Source organism: Abramis brama (assembly GCF_963993115.1).
Source record: "Abramis brama genome assembly, chromosome: 14".
In the NCBI taxonomy this organism is placed as follows: Eukaryota; Metazoa; Chordata; class Actinopteri; order Cypriniformes; family Leuciscidae; genus Abramis; species Abramis brama.
In genome coordinates this window covers 20277660-20304538 of record NC_139976.1, presented here as the reverse complement: position 1 = coordinate 20304538, position 26879 = coordinate 20277660, and the positions used below count along the sequence as shown (strand labels likewise).

General features: G+C 38.8%; 1 protein-coding gene across 3 annotated transcripts in view; it reads left to right on the top strand.

Moving 5' to 3' along the window:
- svild (supervillin d) overlaps positions 1-26619 on the top strand; it is a 287700-nt gene extending 261081 nt beyond the window's left edge. For all 3 annotated transcript variants that reach the window (XM_084135929.1, XM_084135927.1, XM_084135928.1), the window contains exon 28: positions 25235-26619. In XM_084135929.1, the coding sequence (XP_083992055.1) occupies positions 25235-25321 (87 nt within the window). In that variant the 3' untranslated portion in view covers positions 25322-26619. The remainder of the gene's footprint in view (positions 1-25234) is intronic.
- Positions 26620-26879: the final 260 nt, after the last annotated feature.

The following is a 26879-nucleotide window of genomic DNA, read 5'->3' as shown; positions in this document are numbered from 1 at the left end:
AGTTTAGCTTGCCCGACCATAGTAGCCTGATTAGAACGTCAATGACAAAAAAATAACTTGGGAATCACTAAAACCAGAGATTATTCTAATTATATTACATTAATTTTAAGTTGCAATCAACAGTTGATAATAAATGTATTACTGATCAATGGTAACAAGGTTGCGCTGCTGAGGCTCGTGCAGCTTCTCCAGGAGAAACGTAAACAACTGAGCGCAGCACACAAAAAAGAAACCCAGTTAACAACATACTGACTATAAAAATTACAAATATGGAGTTTTTATATATTTTATAACATATGATAAGAGCAACCTCACTTGACGAGTAGGCTGTGTTTCCTGAATACAATCACGATTGAAACTGCGACATTGATTTCATCAACAGGTTAATAAACAGTTACAATTAAGTCACTTACATTTAAGATGCAATATTGACTGTTTTTGTTCTGTTTCAGCAGCAAAAATAGTTAAACCAAGATCACAGCAGAACCATCGCGCATCTCACAGCAACTTGTTTTCTCATTTCTGAATGATTCAGCATTTTGAACGAATCGGTTGACTCAAAGATTCAATGACCAATCCATAAACATCTGTCTCAATCATGAATGACTCAGTCATTCGAACGAATCGTTTGAACAAATTAATTAATGACTCGCTCATTAAGACGATCGCCTGGCGACACCTAATGGCGGTTTAGTGTTATGTTTAAAAGTATCATTCTTTCCAACGTGTGTGCACCATTATCAATGTCTGTGCGGACGTCTTTACTTTCACTTTTATATTAGCGATTTAAAAGCACCCGCTCGTGTCACACATCGATTAACCAATGGGAAAATATCCTCACAGTCATATACCTAATAAATTTATATTTAAATACAATAGGCCTACCTAGTAAAACGTTTTATATACTATTTGGATATCCTTTTGGACACAAGAGGGCAGTATAGCCCTATGTTTGCTTTTTTGTTGAACCAAATAGCACTAAATAGCCTGTTCATAACTTTTTCATACTTCTTGAATTGCAAAAACAGAATAAAATGGGTTTAGTTCTAATATTTGTATAATTTTATATAAAAATAAATGGTGTATAATTACATTTTTAGAAGTTATGAGATGTTTCCTGCTTCCTTTTTGACATTAATTTAATCCCTCGCCATAGCAAAACCGTTTGAGATATTCAATATCCGTTCACAATTTAGCATCTTTAATGTATTTTCATCATGTTGAAAAAGTTTGGTGGGAATAAAATAAATATTTTAAGAGGAGTGGCTAAAAATTCAGAGGCTGATTTTGCAAAAAAATCCACATTCAGACCAAAATATCTGACTTCCTCATGGCCGGAGCTAATGAATGTAAATTAGAAAGTTGTCCGGCTTGATGAGAACAATATACAAACTATTTTTTTTTTTACTGTAGTTAAAACTAACCCCCCCACTTTTGTCAAAAGCATGTTGAAAGTGACACACTTCCTGCTGCCAGTTGGTGGCGCTATAACTTTGACTCACAATAGTTACATCCATCTGATCGGCCTCTTACCACGAACACACTGGTGAAGTTTCATCAAGATCAGTTAATGTATGCAGAAGTTATACCACTTCGTGTTTCTCTTTTCTCGCCATAAATTCGTTTCCTCGCCACGGCCAAACCGTTCGAGATATCAAAAATCCGTCCGCAATTTAGCATCCTCAATGTCTTGACTTCATGCACACCGAGTTTGGTGGGGATTGGATGAATTCTCTAGGAGGAGTACTTCGCATTCCACAGCGAGCGTTTTCCAAACAACCCATAATAGCCGACTTCCTGTTGGGCTGGCGTAAAACTTGACCGGGGGAAAGTTGTTCGGCCCAATGAGATCTATATGTGTACCGAGTTTCATATTAATTCATGCAAGCGTGTTTGATCTATGGACCAAGTTTTGGGACCCCGTTCAAGGGGGCGCTGTTGAGCCCCCCTGCCACGCCCGGGTACCAGCTTCAGCCCGTCCCTGATGGCAGGGGGTTCTGACTTTTGTGCAAAGTTTCAAGAGTTTTTGAGCACGTTAAGGACCCCAAAAGCCCCTGAAACCTTGATTAACAATATAAAAGCAATAGTCAAATCCCCCCCCTCCCCTCACACACACAGAGACACAGAGAGAGGGAGAGAAAATTCTTCAGAAAATCCACATTCAAACCAAAATATCTCTCTTCCTGTTGGTTGGAGATAGTTAATGTAAATTAGAAAGTTGTCCGTCTTGATGAGATCAATACACATACCAAGTTTTGTTGCTGTTGATAAAACTAACCCCCCCACTTATGACTAAAGGTGGCGCTACTGAGCCCCTCACCACGCCCGTTTCTGAAACTTTGCACATGTCTACGGGCTAATAAATGTGATGTGTCTGTCGAGTTTCATCCAATTTCAAGTATGTTAAGAGTCTCAAAAGCATCAAAAAAGAATATTAAAGTTTGAAGCGTTGCCATGGCAACAGTATTAAAGATATAAAAAAATCCTTTCACAGGTCTACATCTGCCGTGTGTCTACATTATACACATAAAATTTGAAGCAAATCGGGTAAAAATAAGAGGGTGATTTCAAAGCATTTTGAAAGTGACACACTTCCTGCTGCCAGTTGGTGGCGCTATAATTTTGACTCACAATAGTCACATCCATGTGATCGGCCTTTTACCACGAACACACTGCTGAAGTTTCATCAAGATCAGTTAATGTATGCAGGAATTATAACACACTTCCTGTTTTCATTATTCGCCATAAATTCGTTTCCTCGCCACGGCCAAACCGTTCGAGATATCAAAAATCCGTCCGCAATTTAGCATCCTCAATGTCTTGACTTGACGCTGACCGAGTTTGGTGGTGAATTGTGGAATTCCCTAGGAGGAGTACATTAAATTCCACAGCATGCGTTTCCAAACAACCCTAAATAGCCGACTTCCTGTTGGGCTGGCGTAAAACTTAGAGCACGAAAGTTGTTCGGCCCGATGAGATCTATATGTGTACCGAGTTTCATATTATTACATGCAAGCGTGTTTGATTTATGGACACGTGTTCGGATCCCGTTCCAGGGGGCGCTGTCGAGCCCCCCTGCCACACCCGGGTACCAGCTTCAGCCCGGCCCTGATGGCCGCGGGTTCTGACCCGTGTGCAAAGTTTCAAGAGTTTTCGAGTATGTTAAGGGCACCAAAAGTGCCCGGAACCTTGACAAAATAATAATAATAAATATAGCTGCGAGCAGCGATTACGGGCCCAAGCCGGTGGCACCGCCACCCCGATGCCTTTAGTTACCTAAAGGCACCGGGGTGGCGGTGCCGCCGGCTTGGGCCCTCCATCGCTGCTCGCAGCTATATTTATATATATATATATATATATATATATATACTGTATGTATATATATATATATATATATATATATACAGTATATATATAACAAAAGATATATACATTATATATATATCAGACAAGTAATATTCTCTGTCTTGTCACTTCACAAAAAAATGGTACAAATTGTACTACTGACTATTTAAACAGAGCAGTGTAATTTTGATAAGTTAGGTTGACTATTTTATAATTATATTTTATTAGGGCTAATACAGGCTGCGAACAGGCTGCGATGTCAAGATTGCAATGCTGGTGTGTGTGTGTGTGTGTGTGTGTGTGTGTCGTGGGCGTGATTTAACAGTGGAGACATAAAAATATACTTCATGGTGCTAACTTTAAAATTGAAATAAAATGCTCACGGCTGCACGGGCATTCATTCCTACTTCCATAGGAATTCATTGAAAAAGCTCGCTCTGCTCCCAACCATAATCAATGTCAGTGCGGACGAACATATTTTACTTTCGTTTTTAAGTTAGCGATTCAAAAGCCCCCAGCGGTGTCACACGTCGATTAACCGGTGGTAAAATTATATTCTCACTGTCACATACATAGTATAGGCCGCCTACCTGAAAGAGAGTTTAGCTTGCCCGACCATAGTAGCCTGATTAGAACGTCAATGACAAAAAAATAACTTGGGAATCACTAAAACGAGAGATTATTCTAATTATATTACATTAATTTTAAGTTGCAATCAACAGTTGATAATAAATGTATTACTGATCAATGGTAACAAGGTTGCGCTGCTGAGGCTCGTGCAGCTTCTCCAGGAGAAACGTAAACAACTGAGCGCAGCACACAAAAAAGAAACCCAGTTAACAACATACTGACTATAAAAATTACAAATATGGAGTTTTTATATATTTTATAACATATGATAAGAGCAACCTCACTTGACGAGTAGGCTGTGTTTCCTGAATACAATCACGATTGAAACTGCGACATTGATTTCATCAACAGGTTAATAAACAGTTACAATTAAGTCACTTACATTTAAGATGCAATATTGACTGTTTTTGTTCTGTTTCAGCAGCAAAAATAGTTAAACCAAGATCACAGCAGAACCATCGCGCATCTCACAGCAACTTGTTTTCTCATTTCTGAATGATTCAGCATTTTGAACGAATCGGTTGACTCAAAGATTCAATGACCAATCCATAAACATCTGTCTCAATCATGAATGACTCAGTCATTCGAACGAATCGTTTGAACAAATTAATTAATGACTCGCTCATTAAGACGATCGCCTGGCGACACCTAATGGCGGTTTAGTGTTATGTTTAAAAGTATCATTCTTTCCAACGTGTGTGCACCATTATCAATGTCTGTGCGGACGTCTTTACTTTCACTTTTATATTAGCGATTTAAAAGCACCCGCTCGTGTCACACAACGATTAACCAATGGGAAAATATCCTCACAGTCATATACCTAATAAATTTATATTTAAATACAATAGGCCTACCTAGTAAAACGTTTTATATACTATTTGGATATCCTTTTGGACACAAGAGGGCAGTATAGCCCTATGTTTGCTTTTTTGTTGAACCAAATAGCACTAAATAGCCTGTTCATAACTTTTTCATACTTCTTGAATTGCAAAAACAGAATAAAATGGGTTTAGTTCTAATATTTGTATAATTTTATATAAAAATAAATGGTGTATAATTACATTTTTAGAAGTTATGAGATGTTTCCTGCTTCCTTTTTGACATTAATTTAATCCCTCGCCATAGCAAAACCGTTTGAGATATTCAATATCCGTTCACAATTTAGCATCTTTAATGTATTTTCATCATGTTGAAAAAGTTTGGTGGGAATAAAATAAATATTTTAAGAGGAGTGGCTAAAAATTCAGAGGCTGATTTTGCAAAAAAATCCACATTCAGACCAAAATATCTGACTTCCTCATGGCCGGAGCTAATGAATGTAAATTAGAAAGTTGTTCGGCTTGATGAGAACAATATACAAACTATTTTTTTTTATTGTAGTTAAAACTAACCCCCCCACTTTTGTCAAAAGCATGTTGAAAGTGACACACTTCCTGCTGCCAGTTGGTGGCGCTATAACTTTGACTCACAATAGTTACATCCATCTGATCGGCCTCTTACCACGAACACACTGGTGAAGTTTCATCAAGATCAGTTAATGTATGCAGAAGTTATACCACTTCGTGTTTCTCTTTTCTCGCCATAAATTCGTTTCCTCGCCACGGCCAAACCGTTCGAGATATCAAAAATCCGTCCGCAATTTAGCATCCTCAATGTCTTGACTTCATGCACACCGAGTTTGGTGGGGATTGGATGAATTCTCTAGGAGGAGTACTTCGCATTCCACAGCGAGCGTTTTCCAAACAACCCATAATAGCCGACTTCCTGTTGGGCTGGCGTAAAACTTGACCGGGGGAAAGTTGTTCGGCCCAATGAGATCTATATGTGTACCGAGTTTCATATTAATTCATGCAAGCGTGTTTGATCTATGGACCAAGTTTTGGGACCCCGTTCAAGGGGGCGCTGTTGAGCCCCCCTGCCACGCCTGGGTACCAGCTTCAGCCCGTCCCTGATGGCAGGGGGTTCTGACTTGTGTGCAAAGTTTCAAGAGTTTTTGAGCACGTTAAGGACCCCAAAAGCCCCTAAAACCTTGATTAACAATATAAAAGCAATAGTCAAATCCCCCCCTCCCCTCACACACACAGAGACACAGAGAGAGGGAGAGAAAATTCTTCAGAAAATCCACATTCAAACCAAAATATCTCTCTTCCTGTTGGTTGGAGATAGTTAATGTAAATTAGAAAGTTGTCCGTCTTGATGAGATCAATACACATACCAAGTTTTGTTGCTGTTGATAAAACTAACCCCCCCACTTATGACTAAAGGTGGCGCTACTGAGCCCCTCACCACGCCCGTTTCTGAAACTTTGCACATGTCTACTGGATAATAAATGTGATGTGTCTGTCGAGTTTCATGCATTTTCAAGTATGTGAAGAGTCTCAAAAGCATCCGAAAAGAATATTAAAGTTTGATGCGTTGCCACGGCAACAGTATCTAAGATATCAATAATCCTTTCACAGGTCTACATCTGCCGTGTGTCTACATTATACACATAAAGTTTTAAGCAAATCGGATAAAAATAAGAGGGTGATTTCAAAGCATTTTGAAAGTGACACACTTCCTGTTGCCAGTTGGTGGCGCTATAACTTTGACTCACAAAGATCACATCCATGTGATCGGCCTCTTACAACGAACACACTGCTGAAGTTTTATCAAGATCTGTCAATGTATGCTGAAGTTATAACACACTTCCTGTTTCTATTTTCTCGCCATAAATTTGTGTCCTCGCCACGGCCAAACCGTTCGAGATATCAAAAATCCGTCCGCAATTTAGCATCCTCAATGTCTTGACTTCATGCACACCAAGTTTCGAGGGGATTGGATGAATTCTCTAGGAGGAGTATTTCAAATTCCAGAGCGTACGTTTTTCAAACAACCCATAATAGCTGACTTCCTGTTGGGCGGAGCTAATAACATAGAGTGCGGAAGTTGTTCGGCCTGATGAGATCTATATGTGTACCGAGTTTCATACTAATACGTTCTTGTATGTGTCCAAGATTTCAGATTGCATTCTAGGTGGCGCTGTTGAGCACCCCTGCCACGCCCGGGTACCAGCTTCAGCTCGGCCCTAATGGGCGCGGGTTCTGACCAGTGTGCAAAGTTTCATGAGTTTTCGAGCATGTTAAAGGCCCCAAAAGCCCCCGAACCCTTGAAGAACAATAATAATAATAAATATAGCTGCGAGCAGCGATTACGGGCCCAAGCCGGTGGCACCGCAACCCCGGTGCCTTTAGTTACCTAAAGGCACCGGGCTGGCGGTACCACCGGCTTTGGCCCTCCATCGCTGCTCGCAGCTATATTTATATATATATATATATATATATATATATATATATATATATATATATATATATATATATATATATATATATATATATACATACACACACACATATATATATATATATATATATATATATATATATATATATATATATATATATATATATATATATATTACCGTTCAAAAGTTTGGGGTCAGTAAGATTTTTAATGTTTTTAGGAGAAGTCTCTTCTGCTCACCAAGGCTGCATTTATTTGATTAAAAATACAAACAAAAACTGTAATATTGTGAAATATTATTCCAATTTAAAACAGCTGTTTTCAATTTTAAAATATTTTACATAGTAATTAATTTCTGTGATCAAAGTTGAGTTTTCAGCATCATTACTCCAGTCTTCAGTGTCACATGATCCTTCAGAAATCATTCTAATATGATGATTGATGCTCAATAAATATTCATTATTATTTTCAATGTTGAAAACAGTTGTGTACAGATTTTTTTTTCAAAATGCTTTGATGAATGTAAAGTTCAAAAGAACAGCATTTATTTCAAATATAATTTTTTTAACATTATAAATGTCTTTACTGTAACTGTTGATCAGTTTAACTCATCCTTCATAAATAAAAGTATTGATTTATTTTATTTCTTTCCCCCAAAAATAACATTTAAATTATTACTAACCCCAAACTTTTGAGCGGTAGTGTTATGTTACAAAAGCTTTAGATTTCAGATAAATGCTGTTCTTTTGAACTTTCTATTCATCAAAGACTGTACACAACTGTTTTCAACATTTAAAATAATAATGAATGTTTCTTGAGCATCAATCATCATATTAGAATAATTTCTGAAGGATCATGTGACAGTGACTCCGCTTTGATCACAGGAATAAATAACAGTTTAAAATATATTAAAATAGAAAGCAGCTGTTTTAAATTGGAATAATATTTTACAATATTACTGTTTTTGTTTGTATTTTTAATCAAATAAATGCAGCCTTGGTGAGCAGAAGAAACTTCTCTGTTATGTGCGCGCCACAGACTGCACGCACGTCCGCTTAGAGTTCCGCCTTTTGCGTTCCGTCAATATTACGTTATTAGAAAAATATTTTTTTAGAGAATCGATTTTTTGACATTTGTGAATCGATTCAGAATCGTCCACGTCCGGATCGCGATGCATCTAAGTTCATCAATTTTTTCTCCCACCGCTAGATTTCATACAACAGGTTAATAAACAGTTACAATTAACCGAATAACCAGTGGGAAAATATCCTCAGACACATACCTAATAAATGTATCTTTAAATAGAATATTGGCCTACCTAGTAAAACGTTTTATATACTATTTTGATATCCTTTTGGACACAAGAGGGCAGTATAGCCCTATGTTTGCTTTTTTTGTTGAACCAAATAGCACTAAATAGCCTGTTCATAACTTTTTCATACTTCTTGAATTGCAAAAACAGAATAAAATGGGTTTAGTTCTAATATTTGTATAATTTTATATAAAAATAAATGGTGCATAATTACATTTTTAGAAGTTATGAGATGTTTCCTGCTTCCTTTTTGACATTAATTTAATCCCTCGCCATAGCAAAACCGTTTGAGATATTCAATATCCGTTCACAATTTAGCATCTTTAATGTATTTTCATCATGTTGAAAAAGTTTGGTGGGAATAAAATAAATATTTTAAGAGGAGTGGCTAAAAATTCAGAGGCTGATTTTGCAAAAAAATCCACATTCAGACCAAAATATCTGACTTCCTCATGGCCGGAGCTAATGAATGTAAATTAGAAAGTTGTCCGGCTTGATGAGAACAATATACAAACTATTTTTTTTTTTACTGTAGTTAAAACTAACCCCCCCACTTTTGTCAAAAGCATGTTGAAAGTGACACACTTCCTGCTGCCAGTTGGTGGCGCTATAACTTTGACTCACAATAGTTACATCCATCTGATCGGCCTCTTACCACGAACACACTGGTGAAGTTTCATCAAGATCAGTTAATGTATGCAGAAGTTATACCACTTCGTGTTTCTCTTTTCTCGCCATAAATTCGTTTCCTCGCCACGGCCAAACCGTTCGAGATATCAAAAATCCGTCTGCAATTTAGCATCCTCAATGTCTTGACTTCATGCACACCGAGTTTGGTGGGGATTGGATGAATTCTCTAGGAGGAGTAGTTCGCATTCCACAGCGAGCGTTTTCCAAACAACCCATAATAGCCGACTTCCTGTTGGGCTGGCGTAAAACTTGACCGGGGGAAAGTTGTTCGGCACGATGAGATCTATATGTGTACCGAGTTTCATATTAATTCATGCAAGCGTGTTTGATATATGGACCAAGTTTTAGAACCCTGTTCAAGGGGGCGCTGTTGAGCCCCCCAGCCACGCCCGGGTACCAGCTTCTGCCCGTCCCTGATGGCAGGGGGTTCTGACTTGTGTGCAAAGTTTCAAGAGTTTTTGAGCACGTTAAGGACCCCAAAAGCCCCTGAAACCTTGATTAACAATATAAAAGCAATAGTCAAATCCCCCCTCCCCTCACACACACAGAGACACAGAGAGAGGGAGAGAAAATTCTTTAGAAAATCCACATTCAAACCAAAATATCTCTCTTCCTGTTGGTCGGAGATAGTTAATGTCAATTAGAAAGTTGTCCGTCTTGATGAGAACAATACACATACCAAGTTTTGTTGCTGTTGATAAAACTAACCCCCCCACTTATGACTAAAGGTGGCGCTACTGAGCCCCTCACCACGCCCGTTTCTGAAACTTTGCACATGTCTACGGGCTAATAAATGTAATGTGTCTGTCGAGTTTCATCCAATTTCAAGTATGTTAAGAGTCTCAAAAGGATCAAAAAAGAATATTAAAGTTTGATGCGTTGCCACGGCAACAGTATCTAAGATATCTATAATCCTTTCACAGGTCTACATCTGCCGTGTGTTTACATTATACACATAAAGTTTGAAGCAAATCGGGTAAAAATAAGAGGGTGATTTCAAAGCATTTTGAAAGTGACACACTTCCTGCTGCCAGTTGGTGGCGCTATAATTTTGACTCACAATAGTCACATCCATGTGATCGGCCTTTTACCACGAACACACTGCTGAAGTTTCATCAAGATCAGTTAATGTATGCAGGAGTTATAACACACTTCCTGTTTTCATTATTCGCCATAAATTTGTTTCCTCGCCACGGCCAAACCGTTCGAGATATCAAAAATCCGTCCGCAATTTAGCATCCTCAATGTCTTGACTTCATGCTGACCGAGTTTGGAGGCGATTGGATCAATTCCCTAGGAGGAGTACATTAAATTCCACAGCATGCGTTTCCAAACAACCCATAATAGCCGACTTCCTGTTGGGCTGGCGTAAAACTTAGAGCACGAAAGTTGTTCGGCCCGATGAGATCTATATGTGTTCTGAGTTTCATATTATTACATGCAAGTGTGTTTGATTTATGGACAAGGGTTCGGATCCCGTTCCAGGGGGCGCTGTCGAGCCCCCCTGCCACGCCCGGGTACCAGCTTCAGCCCGGCCCTGATGGCCGCGGGTTCTGACCCGTGTGCAAAGTTTCAAGAGTTTTCGAGCATGTTAAGGGCCCCAAAAGTGCCCGGAACCTTGACAAAATAATAATAATAATAATAAATATATATATAAATATAGCTGCGAGCAGCGATTACGGGCCCAAGCCGGTGGCACCGCAACCCCGGTGCCTTTAGTTACCTAAAGGCACCGGGTTGGCGGTACCGCCGGCTTCGGCCCTCCATCGCTGCTCGCAGCTATATTTATATATATATATATATATATACATACATACACACACATACATACATACATATATATATATATATATATATATATATATTACCGTTCAAAAGTTTGGGGTCAGTAAGATTTTTAATGTTTTTAGGAGAAGTCTCTTCTGCTCACCAAGGCTGCATTTATTTGATTAAAAATACAAACAAAAACTGTAATATTGTGAAATATTATTCCAATTTAAAACAGCTGTTTTCAATTTTAAAATATTTTACATAGCAATTAATTTCTGTGATCAAAGTTGAGTTTTCAGCATCATTACTCCAGTCTTCAGTGTCACATGATCCTTCAGAAATCATTCTAATATGATGATTGATGCTCCGTCAATATTTCAATATTACTCCGTTGCGTTCCGTCAATATTACATTATTAGAAAAATATTTTTTTAGAGAATCGATTTTTTGACATTTGTGAATTGATTCAGAATTGTCCACGTCCGCATCGCGATGCATCTAAGAATCAATTTTTTCTCCCACCCCTAGATTTCATACAACAGGTTAATAAACAGTTACAATTAAGTCACTTACATTTTAGATGCAGTATTGATTGTTTTTGTTCTGTTTCAGCAGCGAAAATAGTTAAAGATCACAGCAGAACCATCACGCATCACGTGTTTTCTCATAACTGAACGATTCAGCATTTTTAAGGAATCGGTTGACTCAAAGTTTGAATGATCAATCCATAAACATCTGTCTTAATCATGATCGACTCATTCGAACGAATCGTTTGAACGAATGAATCAATGACTCGCTTATTAAGATGGATGCCTGGCGACACCTAATGGCGGTTTAGTGTTGTTTAAAAGCATCATTCTTTCCAACTTGTGTGATTTGTGTGTGCAACATTATCAATGTCAGTGTGGAAGTCTGTATTTTTCTTTTACTTTTATATTAGCAATTTAAAAGCACCCGCTTGTGTCACACGTCGAATAACCGGTGGGAAAATATCCTCAGACACATACCTAATAAATGTATCTTTAAATAGAATATTGGCCTACCTGGTAAAAAGTTTTATATACTATTTTGATGTGCTTTTGGACACAAGAGGGCAGTATAGCCCTATGTATGACTTGTTTTTTTTTTTTACTTTACTGTTTTTAATTTTAGAATAAAATTAGAATAAAATTCTTTTTAAAAACAGGATAAAATGGGTTTAGTTGTGATATTTGTATACTTTTATATAGAAATAAATGGTATATAATTACATTTTTAGAAGATTTTAGGCTTTTAGTGTTTCCTTTTTGGACATTATTTTAATCCCTCGCCATAGCAAAACCGTTTGAGATATTTATTATTCTTTCACAATTTAGCATATTTAATGTATTTTCATCACGTTGAAAAAGTCTGGTGGGAATAAAATAAATAGTGTAAGAGGAGTGGCTAAAAATTCAGAGGCTGATTTTGCAAAAAAAATCCACATTCAGACCAAAATATCTGACTTCCTGATGGCCAGAGCTAATGAATGTAAATTAGAAAGTTGTCCGGCTTGATGAGAACAATATAAAAACTATTTTTTTTTTTACTGTACTTAAAACTAACCCCCCCACTTTTGTCAAAAGCATGTTGAAAGTGACATACTTCCTGCTGCCAGTTGGTGGCGCTATAACTTTGACTCACAATAGTTACATCCATCTGATCGGCCTCTTACCACGAACACACTGCTGAAGTTTCATCAAGATCAGTTAATGTATGCAGAAGTTATTCCACTTCGTGTTTCTCTTTACTCGCCATAAATTCGATTCCTCGCCACGGCCAAACCATTCGAGATATCAAAAATCCGTCCACAATTTAGCATCCTCAAAGTCTTGACTACATGCACACCGAGTTTGGAGGGGACACGGTGAATTTTCTAGGAGGAGTATTTCACATTCCACAGCAAGCGTTTTCCAAACAACCCATAATAGCCGACTTCCTGTTGGGCTGGTGTAAAACTTGACCAGGGGAAAGTTGTTCGGCACGATGAGATCTATATGTGTACCGAGTTTCATATTAATTCATGCAAGCGTGTTTGATATATGGACCAAGTTTTAGAACCCCGTTCAAGGGGGCGCTGTTGAGCCCCCCAGCCATGCCCGGGTACCAGCTTCTGCCCGTCCCTGATGGCAGGGGGTTCTGACTTGTGTGCAAAGTTTGAAGAGTTTTTGAGCACGTTAAGGACCCCAAAAGCCCCTGAAACCTTGATTAACAATATAAAAGCAATAGTCAAATCCCCCCCTCCCCTCACACACACAGAGACACAGAGAGAGGGAGAGAAAATTCTTCAGAAAATCCACATTCAAACCAAAATATCTCTCTTCCTGTTGGTCGGACATAGTTAATGTCAATTAGAAAGTTGTCCGTCTTGATGAGAACAATACACATACCAAGTTTTGTTGCTGTTGATAAAACTAACCCCCCCACTTATGACTAAAGGTGGCGCTACTGAGCCCCTCACCACGCCCGTTTCTGAAACTTTGCACATGTCTACGGGCTAATAAATGTGATGTGTCTGTCGAGTTTCATCCAATTTAAAGTATGTTAAGAGTCTCAAAAGCATCAAAAAAGAATATTAAAGTTTGAAGCGTTGCCATGGCAACAGTATTAAAGATATCAAAAATCCTTTCACAGGTCTACATCTGCCGTGTGTTTACATTATACACATAAAGTTTGAAGCAAATCGGGTAAAAATAAGAGGGTGATTTCAAAGAATTTTTAAAGTAACACACTTCCTGCTGCCAGTTGGTGGCGCTATAACTTTGACTCACAATAGTCACATCAATGTGATCGGCCTCTGACAACGAACACACTGCTGAAGTTTCATCAAGATCAGTCAATTTATGCAGAAGTTATAACACATTTCCTGTTTCCATTATTCGCCATAAATTCGTTTCCTCGCCACGGCCAAACCGTTCGAGATATCAAAAATCCGTCCGCAGTTTAGCATCCTCAATGTCTTGACTTCATGCTGACCGAGTTTGGAGGCGATTGGATGAATTCCCTAGGAGGAGTACATTAAATTCCACAGCATGCGTTTCCAAACAACCTATAATAGCCGACTTCCTGTTGGGCTGGCGTAAAACTTAGAGCACGAAAGTTGTTCGGCCCGATGAGATCTATATGTGTTCCGAGTTTCATATTATTACATGCAAGTGTGTTTGATTTATGGACAAGTGTTCGGATTCCGTTCCAGGGGGCGCTGTTGAGCCCCCCTGCCACGCCCGGGTACCATCTTCAGCCCGGCCCTAATGGCCGCGGGTTCTGACCTGCGTGCAAAGTTTCATGAGTTTTTGAGCACGTTAAAGGCCCCAAAAGCCCCCGAACCCTTGAAGAACAATAATAATAATAATAATAATAATAATCCTAACGAAAACAATAGGGCCTTCGCCCCTTCAGGGCTTGGGCCCTAATAATAATAATAATAATCCTACCGAAAACAATAGGGCCTTCGCCCTTTCAGGGCTTGGGCCCTAATAATCCTAACGAAAACAATAGGGCCTTCGCCCTTTCAGGGCTTGGGCCCTAATAATAATAAATATAGCTGCGAGCAGCGATTACGGGCCCAAGCCGGTGGCACCGCAACCCCGGTGCCTTTAGTTACCTAAAGGCACCGGGGTGGCGGTGCCCCCGGCTTTGGCCCTTCATCGCTGCTCGCAGCTATATTTATATATATATATATATATATATATATATATATATATCTTTAATGTATTTTTATCATGTTGAAAAAGTTTGGTGTGAATAAAATAAACCACTTAGGAGGAGTAGCTAAAAACTCAAGAGTCTGACATTAGGCCTGTCACGATTATGAAATTTGGCTGACGATTAATTGTCTAAAAAATAATTGCGGTTATGCCGATTAATTGTCAGTTTTAGGGCTTTGACGATTAATTGTCTGTGTTAGGGCTTTGGCGATTATGCCGATTAATTGTCTGTTTTAGGGCTTTGTGCTTCATTCATTAAATAATTGTGATGAATTTAATCCTTTGTAAGTTATCATTTTGCAGTGTAAGATTACAGTTAACACCTTTAAATATTAAATAAATATATTCAATAGCTATGACAATTTGTTTATTAAACTTAGTGAGTGTATAAATCAGCAGCAAAAAGTAATTTTTGAAAACATCTGCACTAGTGTTGTCACGGTACCAAAATTTCAGTATTCGGTACCGATACCAGTGAAAATCCACGGTTCTCGGTACCAATTTCGGTACCAAAGCTTAATTTAGATTAAATTTACATAATTATATTAAAGTGTATATCACAGTTACAAAGATGGAAACTGTAGTATTAAAAACACTTTACAATAAGATTCCATTTGTTAGATAACATTAGATAAAATGACCTAACAAAAAAACAATAGTTATATACTGTCGCAATTATTCTCCTTTAGGGGTTAATTTAAAAATACATTTTTAAAATCAAAAGTTAACATTATTTCTGTTAACATTATTTAATGCACAATGAATGAAGTGAACAAACATGACCAATCAAGTGTTTGTATTAAATAACATTCACAAACATTAATGTTGTAAAAATATATTGTTCACTCAATGTGTTATGTTAGATAACACATTAAGTGATGTTAATGAATGGTATCTTATTGTAGCATTACCAAACTATACAGGAGATAAAATATGTTTTATTTGACTTGACTATACTTTTATTTAATCCAAAACTGTATTCATATTTAACTTTAAAAGGGCTTTTTAAACCTGCTAAGAGTTATCCAGCCAAGAATAAGACTAGAACTGCTTTTCTGACGGACTGATATTAATGACGGCTTTTTATTTCTCATCTCCATAAATATATCTAGTAGTAAAGCTAATGCAATGGCTAGAAATCAATTAATAGGCCTATGTCACACTTCCTCGTCGTCATGGAGAGCGCAGTTCGCACAAGCGTTTGTACTCCCGTGGCGTCTGTCGTTGCTATGCATCCATGAACGCGGATGGAAAAGCGAGTGCGCCGCTTCTATTATGAGCGTGCTTGCCGCGCGCCATTTGAAATAACGTATCTGCACGCGCAAAAACATCAGCACCACATCAGCAGCAGCACCGCCGATCGCCATCAGCGCTTTTATGAAGAGGACGCAACTGCACGCGCTTCGGGCATGCACGCGCATCAAGTAACCGGACGATGCGCGCTGTTTGAATGCTGAACGGAATGATTGACAGCTGCAGACGAGTTTGTGAACTTTAATTTAACAATGTAAATATACTTCTGTCCCTCACATTAAGCTATGGAATGGCTTCAGATGACTTTGAATATATTGCTGGAAAACGTAATTAGTGCTTGTCTATTTATTTTGGTCCATGACTCCCCTTGTGCCGTAGGCCTATAAAAGAGCGCAATAATCGCGGTTGTCTGAAACAATCGCGGTTAGATCAAATAATCGCGATCAGACGGTTATTTAATTATCGCGACAGGCCTATCTGACATATCCAAAAAATCCACATTCAAACCAAAATATCTGACTTCCTGTTGCTCGGAGCTAATGACTGTAAATTAGAAAGTTGTCCGGCTCGATGAGACCAATATGCGTACTGATTTTTGTAACTGTGGGTAAAGGTAACCCCCCCACTTTTGTCAAAAGCATTTTGAAAGTGACACACTTCCTGCTACCAGTTGGTGGCGCTATAACTTTGACTCACAATAGTTACATCCATCTGCCCGGCCTCTTACCACGAACACACTGCTGAAGTTTCATCAAGATCAGTTAATGTATGCAGAAGTTATAACACTTCGTGTTTCTCTTTTCTCGCCATAAATTCGTGTCCTCGCCATGGCCAAACCGTTTGAGATATCAAAAATCCATCCGCAATTTAGAATCCTCAATGTCTTGACTTCATGCTGACCGAGTTTGGAGGCGAATGGATGAATTCTGTAGGAGGAGTACATCAAATTCCACAGCATGCGTTTTTCAAACAACCCATAATAGCCGACTTCCTGTTGGGCGGAGCTAATAACTTAGAGTGCGGAAGTTGTTCAGCCCCATGAGATCTATATGTGTACCGAGTTTCATATTAATTCATGCAAGAGTTTTTGATATATGGACCAAGTTTTCAGACCGTGTTCAAGGGGGCGCTGTTGAGCCCCCCTGCCACGCCCGGGTACCAGCTTCAGCCCGGCCCTGATGACCGTGGGCTCTGACCTGTGTGCAAAGTTTCAAGAGTTTTTGAGCATGTTAAGGGCCCCAAAAGCCCCTGAAACCTTGAAAAACAAAGATTAAATGGAATAGACAAATCCCCCCACCCCCTCCACACACACACACACAGAGACAGAGAGAGAGAGAGAAAATTCTCCAGAAAATCCACATTCAAACCAAAATATCTGACTTTCTGATGGTCTGAGCTAATGACTGTGAATTAGAAAGTTGTCCGGCTCGATGAGAACAATATACATACCGATTTTTGTGATTCTAGGAAAAACTAAGCCCCCATTTTTGACTAAAGGTGGCGCTACTGAGCCCCTCACCACGCCCATTTCTGAAACTTTGCACATGTCTACTGGCTAATAAATGTGATGTGTCTGTCGAGTTTCATGCATTTTCAAGCATGTGAAGAGTCTCAAAAGCATCCAAAAAGAATATTAAAGTTTGATGCGTTGCCACGGCAACAGTATCTAAGATATCAATAATCCTTTCACAGGTCTACATCTGCCGTGTGTCTACATTATACACATAAAGTTTTAAGCAAATCGGGTAAAAATAAGAAAGTGATTTCAAAGCATTTTGAAAGTGACACACTTCCTGTTGCCAGTTGGTGGCGCTATAACTTTGACTCACAAAGGTCACATCCATGTGATCGGCCTCTTACAACGAACACACTGCTGAAGTTTCAGCAAGATCAGATAATGTATGCAGAAGTTATAACACACTTCCTGTGTCCCATTATTCGCCATAAATTCGTTTCCTCGCCACGGCCAAACCGTTCGAGATATCAAAAATCTGTTCGCAAGAATTCATCCTCAATGTCTTGACATCATTCACACCGAGTTTGGCGGCGATCGGATGAATTCCCTAGGAGGAGTATTTCACATTCCATTGTATGCGTTTTCCAAACAACGTATAATAACCGACTTCCTGTTGGGCTTTTGTAAAACTTAGAGCACGAAAGTTGTTCGGCCCGATGAGATCTATATGTGTACTGAGTTTCATATTATTACATGCAAGCGTGTTTGATATATGGACCAAGATTTCGGACCCCATTCCAGGGGGCGCTGTCGAGCCCCCCTGCCACGCCCGGGTACCAGCTTAAGTCCGGCCCTGATGGCCGCAGGTTCTGACCTGTGTGCAAAGTTTCAAGAGTTTTTGAGCATGTTAAGGGCCCCAAAAGTGGCAAAAAGGCACAAAAAAAAATAATGAAGAAAAAAAAAAAAAATAATAATAATAATCCTTTCGAAAACAATAGGGCCTTCGCCCTTTCAGGGCTTGGGCCCTAATAATAATAATAATAATAATAAATAATCCTACCGAAAACAATAGGGCCTTCGCCCTTTCAGGGCTTGGGCCCTAATAATAAATAATCCTACCGAAAACAATAGGGCCTTCGCCCTTTCAGGGCTTGGGCCCTAATAATAATCCTAACGAAAACAATAGGGCCTTCGCCCTTTCAGGGCTTGGGCCCTAATAATAATAATCCTAACGAAAACAATAGGGCCTTCGCCCTTTCAGGGCTTGGGCCCTAATAATAATCCTAACGAAAACAATAGGGCCTTCGCCCTTTCAGGGCTTGGGCCCTAATAATAATAATCCTACCGAAAACAATAGGGCTCTGCGCCCTTTCAGGGCTTGGGTCCTAATAAATAATCCTACCGAAAACAATAGGGCCTTCGCCCTTTCAGGGCTTGGGCCCTAATAATAAATATAGCTGCTAGCAGCAATACAGCGGCCAAGCCCTCCAATGGTTCCCTGGGTTCAAAAAGTAGCTAAAAATACTTTGCTTTCAAAACTTTATAAGAAACTTTAATAACCAAAGTATTCTTACTACAGCAATGCAGAGCCGCAAGAACAAAAACAGCACAAATTGAATATACATGTAAATGTACATCAAGCACAGCGAGCATTTAAGCACCAACAGCAGTGCAGAGGCGAAAGGAATTTAAAAGACAACTTTATACACAATTTTAAAGTTGTCCCACACAGGATTCGAACCCACGACCGGAATGGTTCGGGACTCGTGACGTGGTTTAGCAACTTGCGCCACTCAGAGGACGTGAATTACACAGCTGCTGAGGAGAGGCTTCACTGTATGAATGAGCACACAAAATTATGTTAACGAGATTAGCATGCTAAGCTAGCTTAATGCTAATGTAGCTTATGGTTATCCTGATAGCTGAAGAGCCACATTAGAAAGAATGGCATCTGGTTAGCATGCTAACCAATTATTATGCTAAGCTAACTAGCATAAGGCAACAAACACAGGCTAGATCAACTTTGGAGACGAATATCTCTGGAACGGTAGCGAATATCAAAAATCTGTTCAGTCATTTCTGTGCGGCTTGGTCCAAAGATCATCTGAGCAAACTTTGGGCAAAATTGAGCAAGATTTGAAGGAGTAGCAGCGAAAAAACTGTTTACCATTTGCTTCAATATGGCGGACAGTCACATTGTTGGAAAATGACAAATGAGATATCGTCAGAATCTGCATAATCCAAGGAACGTAATGACATAAATAAATCAAATTTTAACCTATGTTTTCAAAAGTTATAAGCATATTTGCAAAACACCTTATACCTCTGGAACACTAGGTGGCGCTGTGTTCAAAGTTTTCAGGTACCTTCAGGCCATGCTAATGATGATCCTTACCAATTTTGGTGCCGATATGTCAAATACTTTATAAGATATTGCAATTTATGACAAAAATCAAAATGGTGGACAAGTGTTTCATTCAATCCTAGCAAAATTGGTAATCCATAGATACCAAATTTATGATTTTCTGACAAACTGTTCAAAAGTTATTGGCCAAAATAGCCATTTTCCATATCTCATGACCCGTAGGTGGCGCTGTACCCAACTTTGGCATGGACCCTCTGATCATGCTTCCGATGAAGCGTATCAATTTTCGTTTCGATTGATCAAACTTTGGCCGAGATACAGCCTCTGAACCAATTTTGGGTCGACCTCGTTAACTTTGCGGCACCATAACTTTTGAACAAACTTGAATAAAAAAAATCTGTTCAGTCATTTCTGTGCGTCTCAGTCCAAAGATCATTTGAGTAATTTTTTGTCAAAATTGGTTAAATTTTGAAGGAGGAGTAGTGAAAAAACTTAATACTGTACTTTTCAAAATGGCCACTACTGTAATGGGCGGAGTCTTAATGGACTATATTGGTCTTGATCACCATGATGAGAGGAATCAAGTGTACTAAGTTTCATTTTTCTAGATCAAATGGTTCAAAATTTATAACCCTTTGAATGTTGAATTTTTGAACTGGTGGTGGCGCTATAGAGTTGGTCCTAGAGACTCCAAAATTGGTCCAATTACTATTCATTACCATCACTAGAAGTGTGCCAATTTTCATCATTTTCCTATGTACGGTTCATAGGGCTGCCATAGACTTCAATAGGAGGAAGAATAATAATAATAAGAAAACTAACGGATACAATAGGGGCAATCCCCTTCGGGGCTTGGCCCCTAATAAAACTAACAGATACAATAGGTGCCTCAGCCCCTTCGGGGCTTGGCCCCTAATAATAATAAGAAAACTAACAGATACAATAGGTGCCACAGCCCCTTCGGGGCTTGGCCCCTAATAATAAGAAAACTAACAGATACAATAGGGGCTATCCCCTTCGGGGCTTGGCCCCTAATAATAATAAGAAAACTAACAGATACAATAGGTGCCTCAGCACCTTCGGGGCTTGGCCCCTAATAAGAAAACTAACAGATACAATAGGGGCTATCCCCTTCGGGGCTTGGCCCCTAATAATAATAATAAGAAGAAGAAGAAGAAAACTAACAGATACAATAGGTGCCTCAGCCCCTTCGGGGCTTGGCCCCTAATAATAAAACTAACAGATACAATAGGTGCCTCAGCCCCTTCGGGGCTTGGCCCCTAATAAGTGCTTTTGAAGTAAGGGATCGAATATTCAGCAACCCAAGCTTTATCATTTACTCATTTGTATTATGTCTGTTTTTTATTTGTTGAACATCAATTACATTTTTACCCTTAGATGGGTTTGAAAGTTTTTTGTATGTCCTAATTCGGGGAACAGACACAGTCTCTAAATGATGATATCTAGGTGAAAGAGTCTCTATGTGATGGGATTTATCTGACCTTGGTGACGTGAGACAGCTGGCAGACGGTCGGTTTAGCCAGTCTGTCTGCTTCCTGACCTGAGCCCCAATTCATGTTTGAGCTCTAAGACTATGTACCATATTACTAGAGAGAAGAGCAGCACCATCCCAGGAGGGATGAATACCATCTCTTTTCAACAGGTCAGGTCTGCCCCAAAAACTTTTCCAATTGTCTATAAATTCTATATTATTTTGCGGACACCACTTAGACAAACAGCAATTGAGTGAGGACAATATACTAAGTATCTCATCACTCCTACGAACAGGATGGGGGCCAGAGCAAATTACAGTGCCTGACATCGTACTTGCGAGTTCACACACCTCTTTAACATTAATTTTAGTGGCAGAGTCGAACATCATTAGTGCCGACGTGAATAATAATCTTAGAGAATTTACGATTAGCATTAGCCAGCACTTTTAAATTTGCTTTGATGTCAGGCACTCTGGCTCCCGGCAAACGTGACTATGGTGGCTGGTGTCTCTATTTTCACGTTCCATGTAATAGAATCGCCAATAACTAGGGTACATTCAACAGGATTCTCAGTGGGTGTTTCACTGAGTGGGGAGAATCTATTTGAAGATGTAATCGGAACAGAAGAGTGGTGTTTTGTCCCGCGACTACAGCGTCTCACCGTCACCCAATTGCCCTGCTGCACAGGCTCTACTACAGCCGGAACCGAACAATGTACAGAGTTCACTAAGCTAGTCACATCCAAAGCAGTATCTAAAGCCCTTGCACTCTTACAATTAACCTCAATTAAAGTTTGGATGTGTGTCTCTAGTTCTGAAATCTTCCCCGTCAGCTTTACTATCTCCCTGCATTTATCACATGTAAATCCTGTGCTGACAGAGAAAGCTATGCTATGCATGTTACATGAAGTGCAAGTGACAATAAGAGGAGATGACATGACTCACCGTGTTTGTTGACTGATCCTACTCACCTAAGTTGTTTGATGAATTCGTAAAATGCGCGAGAAAAAAGAAATAAAGGGCGCACGGATGGCTGAAATTGAACCTTTTTTATTACTGAAAGGTCAATAACACAAATAGTAGCAATAACACAAATATGAGAAATGTGTAAATTCAAAATGGGCAGACAAAGAATTTGTCACACAATCAAAATTACATTTTAATCATAATATATATGATTAATCATATTAATCATAATATGTGTGGGTTTGTTTTACACACAAGACTCTAACTGCCCTGATCGCGTATGCCTTTTCCATAGTAGAATCGCGCTGCGTGCGCAATTATTGGAAAACTATAGGATTGATGTAGCCTGACTTCGTCATGCTCATATTCTAGGCAGAGTGTGAGTCTGATACTGCTCCATAGGGCTTTGATTATGAGGCGTGTCTTAACCGAACCAGGAAAAAAAAAAACTCTGCACTCAATTGGATAGACCTACAACCAATCAGAGCAACGCAGTAAGTGACGTATGTTGAGCGACGCATAGTTGTCAACAGAGCTCAACTGCACACACGCAGAAAGAAGTAGTAAAGTAATGAGTAAAGTAATAATAAAGCACTCCATGAGTGCGACCAAAGGAGAAACCACAATGACCACAGGGTTTTCATTGCGTCCCATCTTCTTAGCAACCATCTGAGTCAGCTGATAAATTAAACTTTTGCCGAATCCCGTAGGAAGGACGGCAAACACATATTTCCGATCGACATATGCCTTGATTGCGGTTCTCTGTTCGTCTTTTAAAATGAATGTGCTGTCGATTTCTTTTATAACAGACGTGATAGCGGAATCTAAACATCTCAATTCTCCTGCTGCAGTCATCTTTGTTGAAAACCTTTGGTGACGTGGGTGATTACGTAACCGCAGATCATCTGTCCATCATCGATTAAAGCCCGCCCTGGCAATTTGATTGGCTCGGCCTTCTGGGAGCCGAGCATAATTACTCCTCAACGGATCGAGTCCAGACCGAACTTCCCGACCAAAAAATGTTGTGGGCGGGGTTCAGGCTGGCACCCAGGCTAGGATTGGTGATTATTTTATACAAAATCCGACGGAATATCAATATTTCTCATATGTAATACGTTTAAAAACGTGTAAAACCTGCAGATGGATGTTATATTGTGAACGCTTGCTTAGTATGGAGATTTCAGTGGAGTTACGAAAGACGCGCTGTTTCATAATAGGTATGAGGTCCTTTTATGAATGACAACACAGTGCATTGATCTCATAAGGCACAATTATTTTCTCTATAATGCTGTTCAGTGTGCAATATGTGTGTGTGTGTGTGTAGACTGTATATTTTTCACAAAACACTTTACCTTAAAGGGATAGTAAGTTCACCCAAAAAGGAAAATTCTGTCATCATTTACTTATCCGTATGTTGTCCCAAACCTGTATGAGTTTCTTTCTTCTGTTGAAGTAAAAAGAAGATATTTTGAAGAATGTTGGTAACCAGACAGTTGACGGAAGCCATTGACTTCCATAGTAGGAAAAAAAATACTATGGAAGTCAATGGCTAGGCTACTGTCAACTGTTTGATTACAGACATTCTTCAAAATATCTTTTTTTGTGTTCAGCAGAAGAAGGAAACTCATACAAACTATCCCTTTAATGCCGTTTTTAAGAGGAGCAGCACCAGTTCTTCTCCTGTGTTCAAAACATAGACTTTAAAAAAAATATGGACGTAGTGTCCGTGACATCACCTGTAGGGGTTCAAAACTCATTCACTTCTTGGAGAGAGCCCGGTCTACAGGGTGTCACGTGATTTTCGTGCATCTAACCTGGACATTGCCATTGCCAACATCAGACCGAAAATATGGCAAAATCATTTACTATGGTGATAAGCATATGGTGATTTTTCTTAAGTATTTAAGTATTTGAAATACTCTAAATACACTCCCTCAAAATATTTTGTTACAAACTACATTTTATTTTTTCCACACCTGCAAAATACAAATTACAAAATACACTAAAGTAATTAAATACGTATTTAAAATACATTTAATTGAAATACTGCCCATGTCTGATGTCAGGTTAATGTGTGATGTTGAGTAATCTATATTTAGCAGTATAAACAACAAGGAATGCTAGTAAATAATGATTCAAAACAGAAAGATATACGAAGATATACGAAGCTTACAGACGCAAACCAACGCAACAGCAGCAGCAGGAGCAACGAGGCCAAAAAGTGGAGTTCACAAAGTGAAGTCTCTCTGGAAAGAGACTTGGTGTTACATTAAGCACCAAGACTTCAAAAGAATTATACTTGAAACAAGACTTCTCAGTAATTCTGAAGATATTACTATAAATTACAGCAATACCTCCCCCTTTTCCTTTCAGATGAGGCTCATGTTTATAACAGTAATCTTGGGGGGTGGACTCATTTAAAGTAATGTAATCGTCTGGTTTAGCCAGGTTTCTGTCAAACACGGCACATCTAGGTTATAATCTGTAATCATATCCTTAACAATAAGTGCTTTTAAAGTGAGGGATGGAATATTCATCAAGCCAAGCTTTATCATTTGTTCATCTATATTATATCTGTTTTTTATTTGTTGAACATCAATTAGATTTTTACCCTTAAATAGGTTTGGGAGTTTGTTGTATTCCTAACTCGGGGAACAGACACAGTCTCTTTATGATGATATCTAGGTAAAAGAGTCTCTATGTGCTCTAATGCTATTACACCTTGAATTGGTGTTATATTTCTAATATTTCAACAGCTGCCATACCCTTCCATACACAATTGACGCCCCTACCCTTTACAAAACTTGTCCCAAAACCCACCCTAAAGTCAATAGTTCAGTCTAAAATGGTCATCATGGAAAGCGTCATGAAATGTCAGCAAATGCTAAATTTGGTTTAATAGTTTTCTAAAGTTGTCTGACATTGACAGATTGTATTTGTATTGCAGAGTGTTTTGGACCTGACACGGGATGAATTTTACACCCTCCCAAACTGGAAACAACTGAATCTGAAAAAGAGCAAAGGCCTCTTTTAAACAAATTAAATGTTTGTGTCTACAATCTCTTGTATATTCACCTAAGGTAATTACTAAGGAACTTTGCATATTTTCTCTGTGCTTTTTTTTCACCAATATGTACAGTTAATTTTTTTTTTTTTTTTTAAAGATTAACCTACATATTACCCTGGAAATCCAGAGTTCTCGTGAGAGCACAAACTGAATTTGCTCAGCGAGTTACTCTGGCGTCGATTAATGATGCTCATTAAATATGCCCTTGTATCCGAGTTGCACCAATCACATCGGGTTATCTGATATAGGCAGGCCAGAGGCGAGCTAAACAGATGACGACAGCGCTGTGACGTCGAAGTCATTAGTAAACATTGCAAGATGGCTATGGATGAACACCAGTTGTTTGAAACGGCTTTGGCCGCTACAATTAACGAGTTAGACTTGGCTTTTTATCTAAAAGAGGAACAGAAGACGGCGCTCGAATCCTTCCTTTGCAAGAAGGACGTTTTTGCTGTTTTGCCGACCGGATACGGCAAGAGTCTAATCTAACATTACCAGTTAGCTCCGCTGATAACTAAGCGTATGGGCCTTATTGTGATTGGTCGTAGTGTTATCCAATTGCGTGCAGTGAGATTTTCAAATGCATGCTTGGTGTCGCCCCTTGAGCTGGGCGATTTTCATTAGTCGATGCCAGACCCTTAATCTTTCAGATTTGGGACTGGATTTCCAGGCTACCTACCTATGGCCTTAGCAGTTTCATATTTCATACATCAGTAGCTTTTAGTTACAAGACTTTTCTATACATTTTAAGTTTGCAAAAAGTGTACGTTTTGGGAATAGCTTGAAGCATATCAACATACTGTAAATCTATGTCTCGCTACTCACAAGCTTGAATTTTAAATATGTATTCCATTTTATTGTTTTACCCTGTTTATCCCTGTTGCTATCAAACTGTGACCTTAAAATGCATTAAACACTAATGGTGACAAGTCATGTAATCAGTGGAAAACAAATGGAGGCCTTTCACTCAGTCACTGAGCTCTGTGCAAGATTCACAGTGGAAAGTGAATACCTTTTTAAACCATAATGTGTGCACATATAAAGTGCGCTGCTGCCAAATGAATGAATATGACTAATATGCAGTATTATTTGACTGTGATCTTTTTAATGTGACAATACAGTTACAACAATATTACAGATAACAAATCAATATGTATGTGGTTTCTCAAAATATATAAATGTATTGTTTGTCCAGTACCATAATTATGCCACTAAAACATATACTGTAGCAGCTCTTGGTTGACAATAAATGTTATTCAATATCATACCACTAGGTGTCGCTCTCTTTTTAATCCATTCTCATGGTGTGATAATAAAATGCAAGACTTCAGTATTTGATCCTCAAAAGATTGTAAGCAAATATTTAGTCAAGTATTTTACAAGATTTGTTTTTACTACCAAAGATGCAAAGACACCTTGATGATATCAAGCAAAAGCCAATACTTTATTATTATTATTATTTACTTTGAAAGCATTTCTAAAACAACCTAAATGGGCTTATCTATACAGTCTATACAATCTCTTT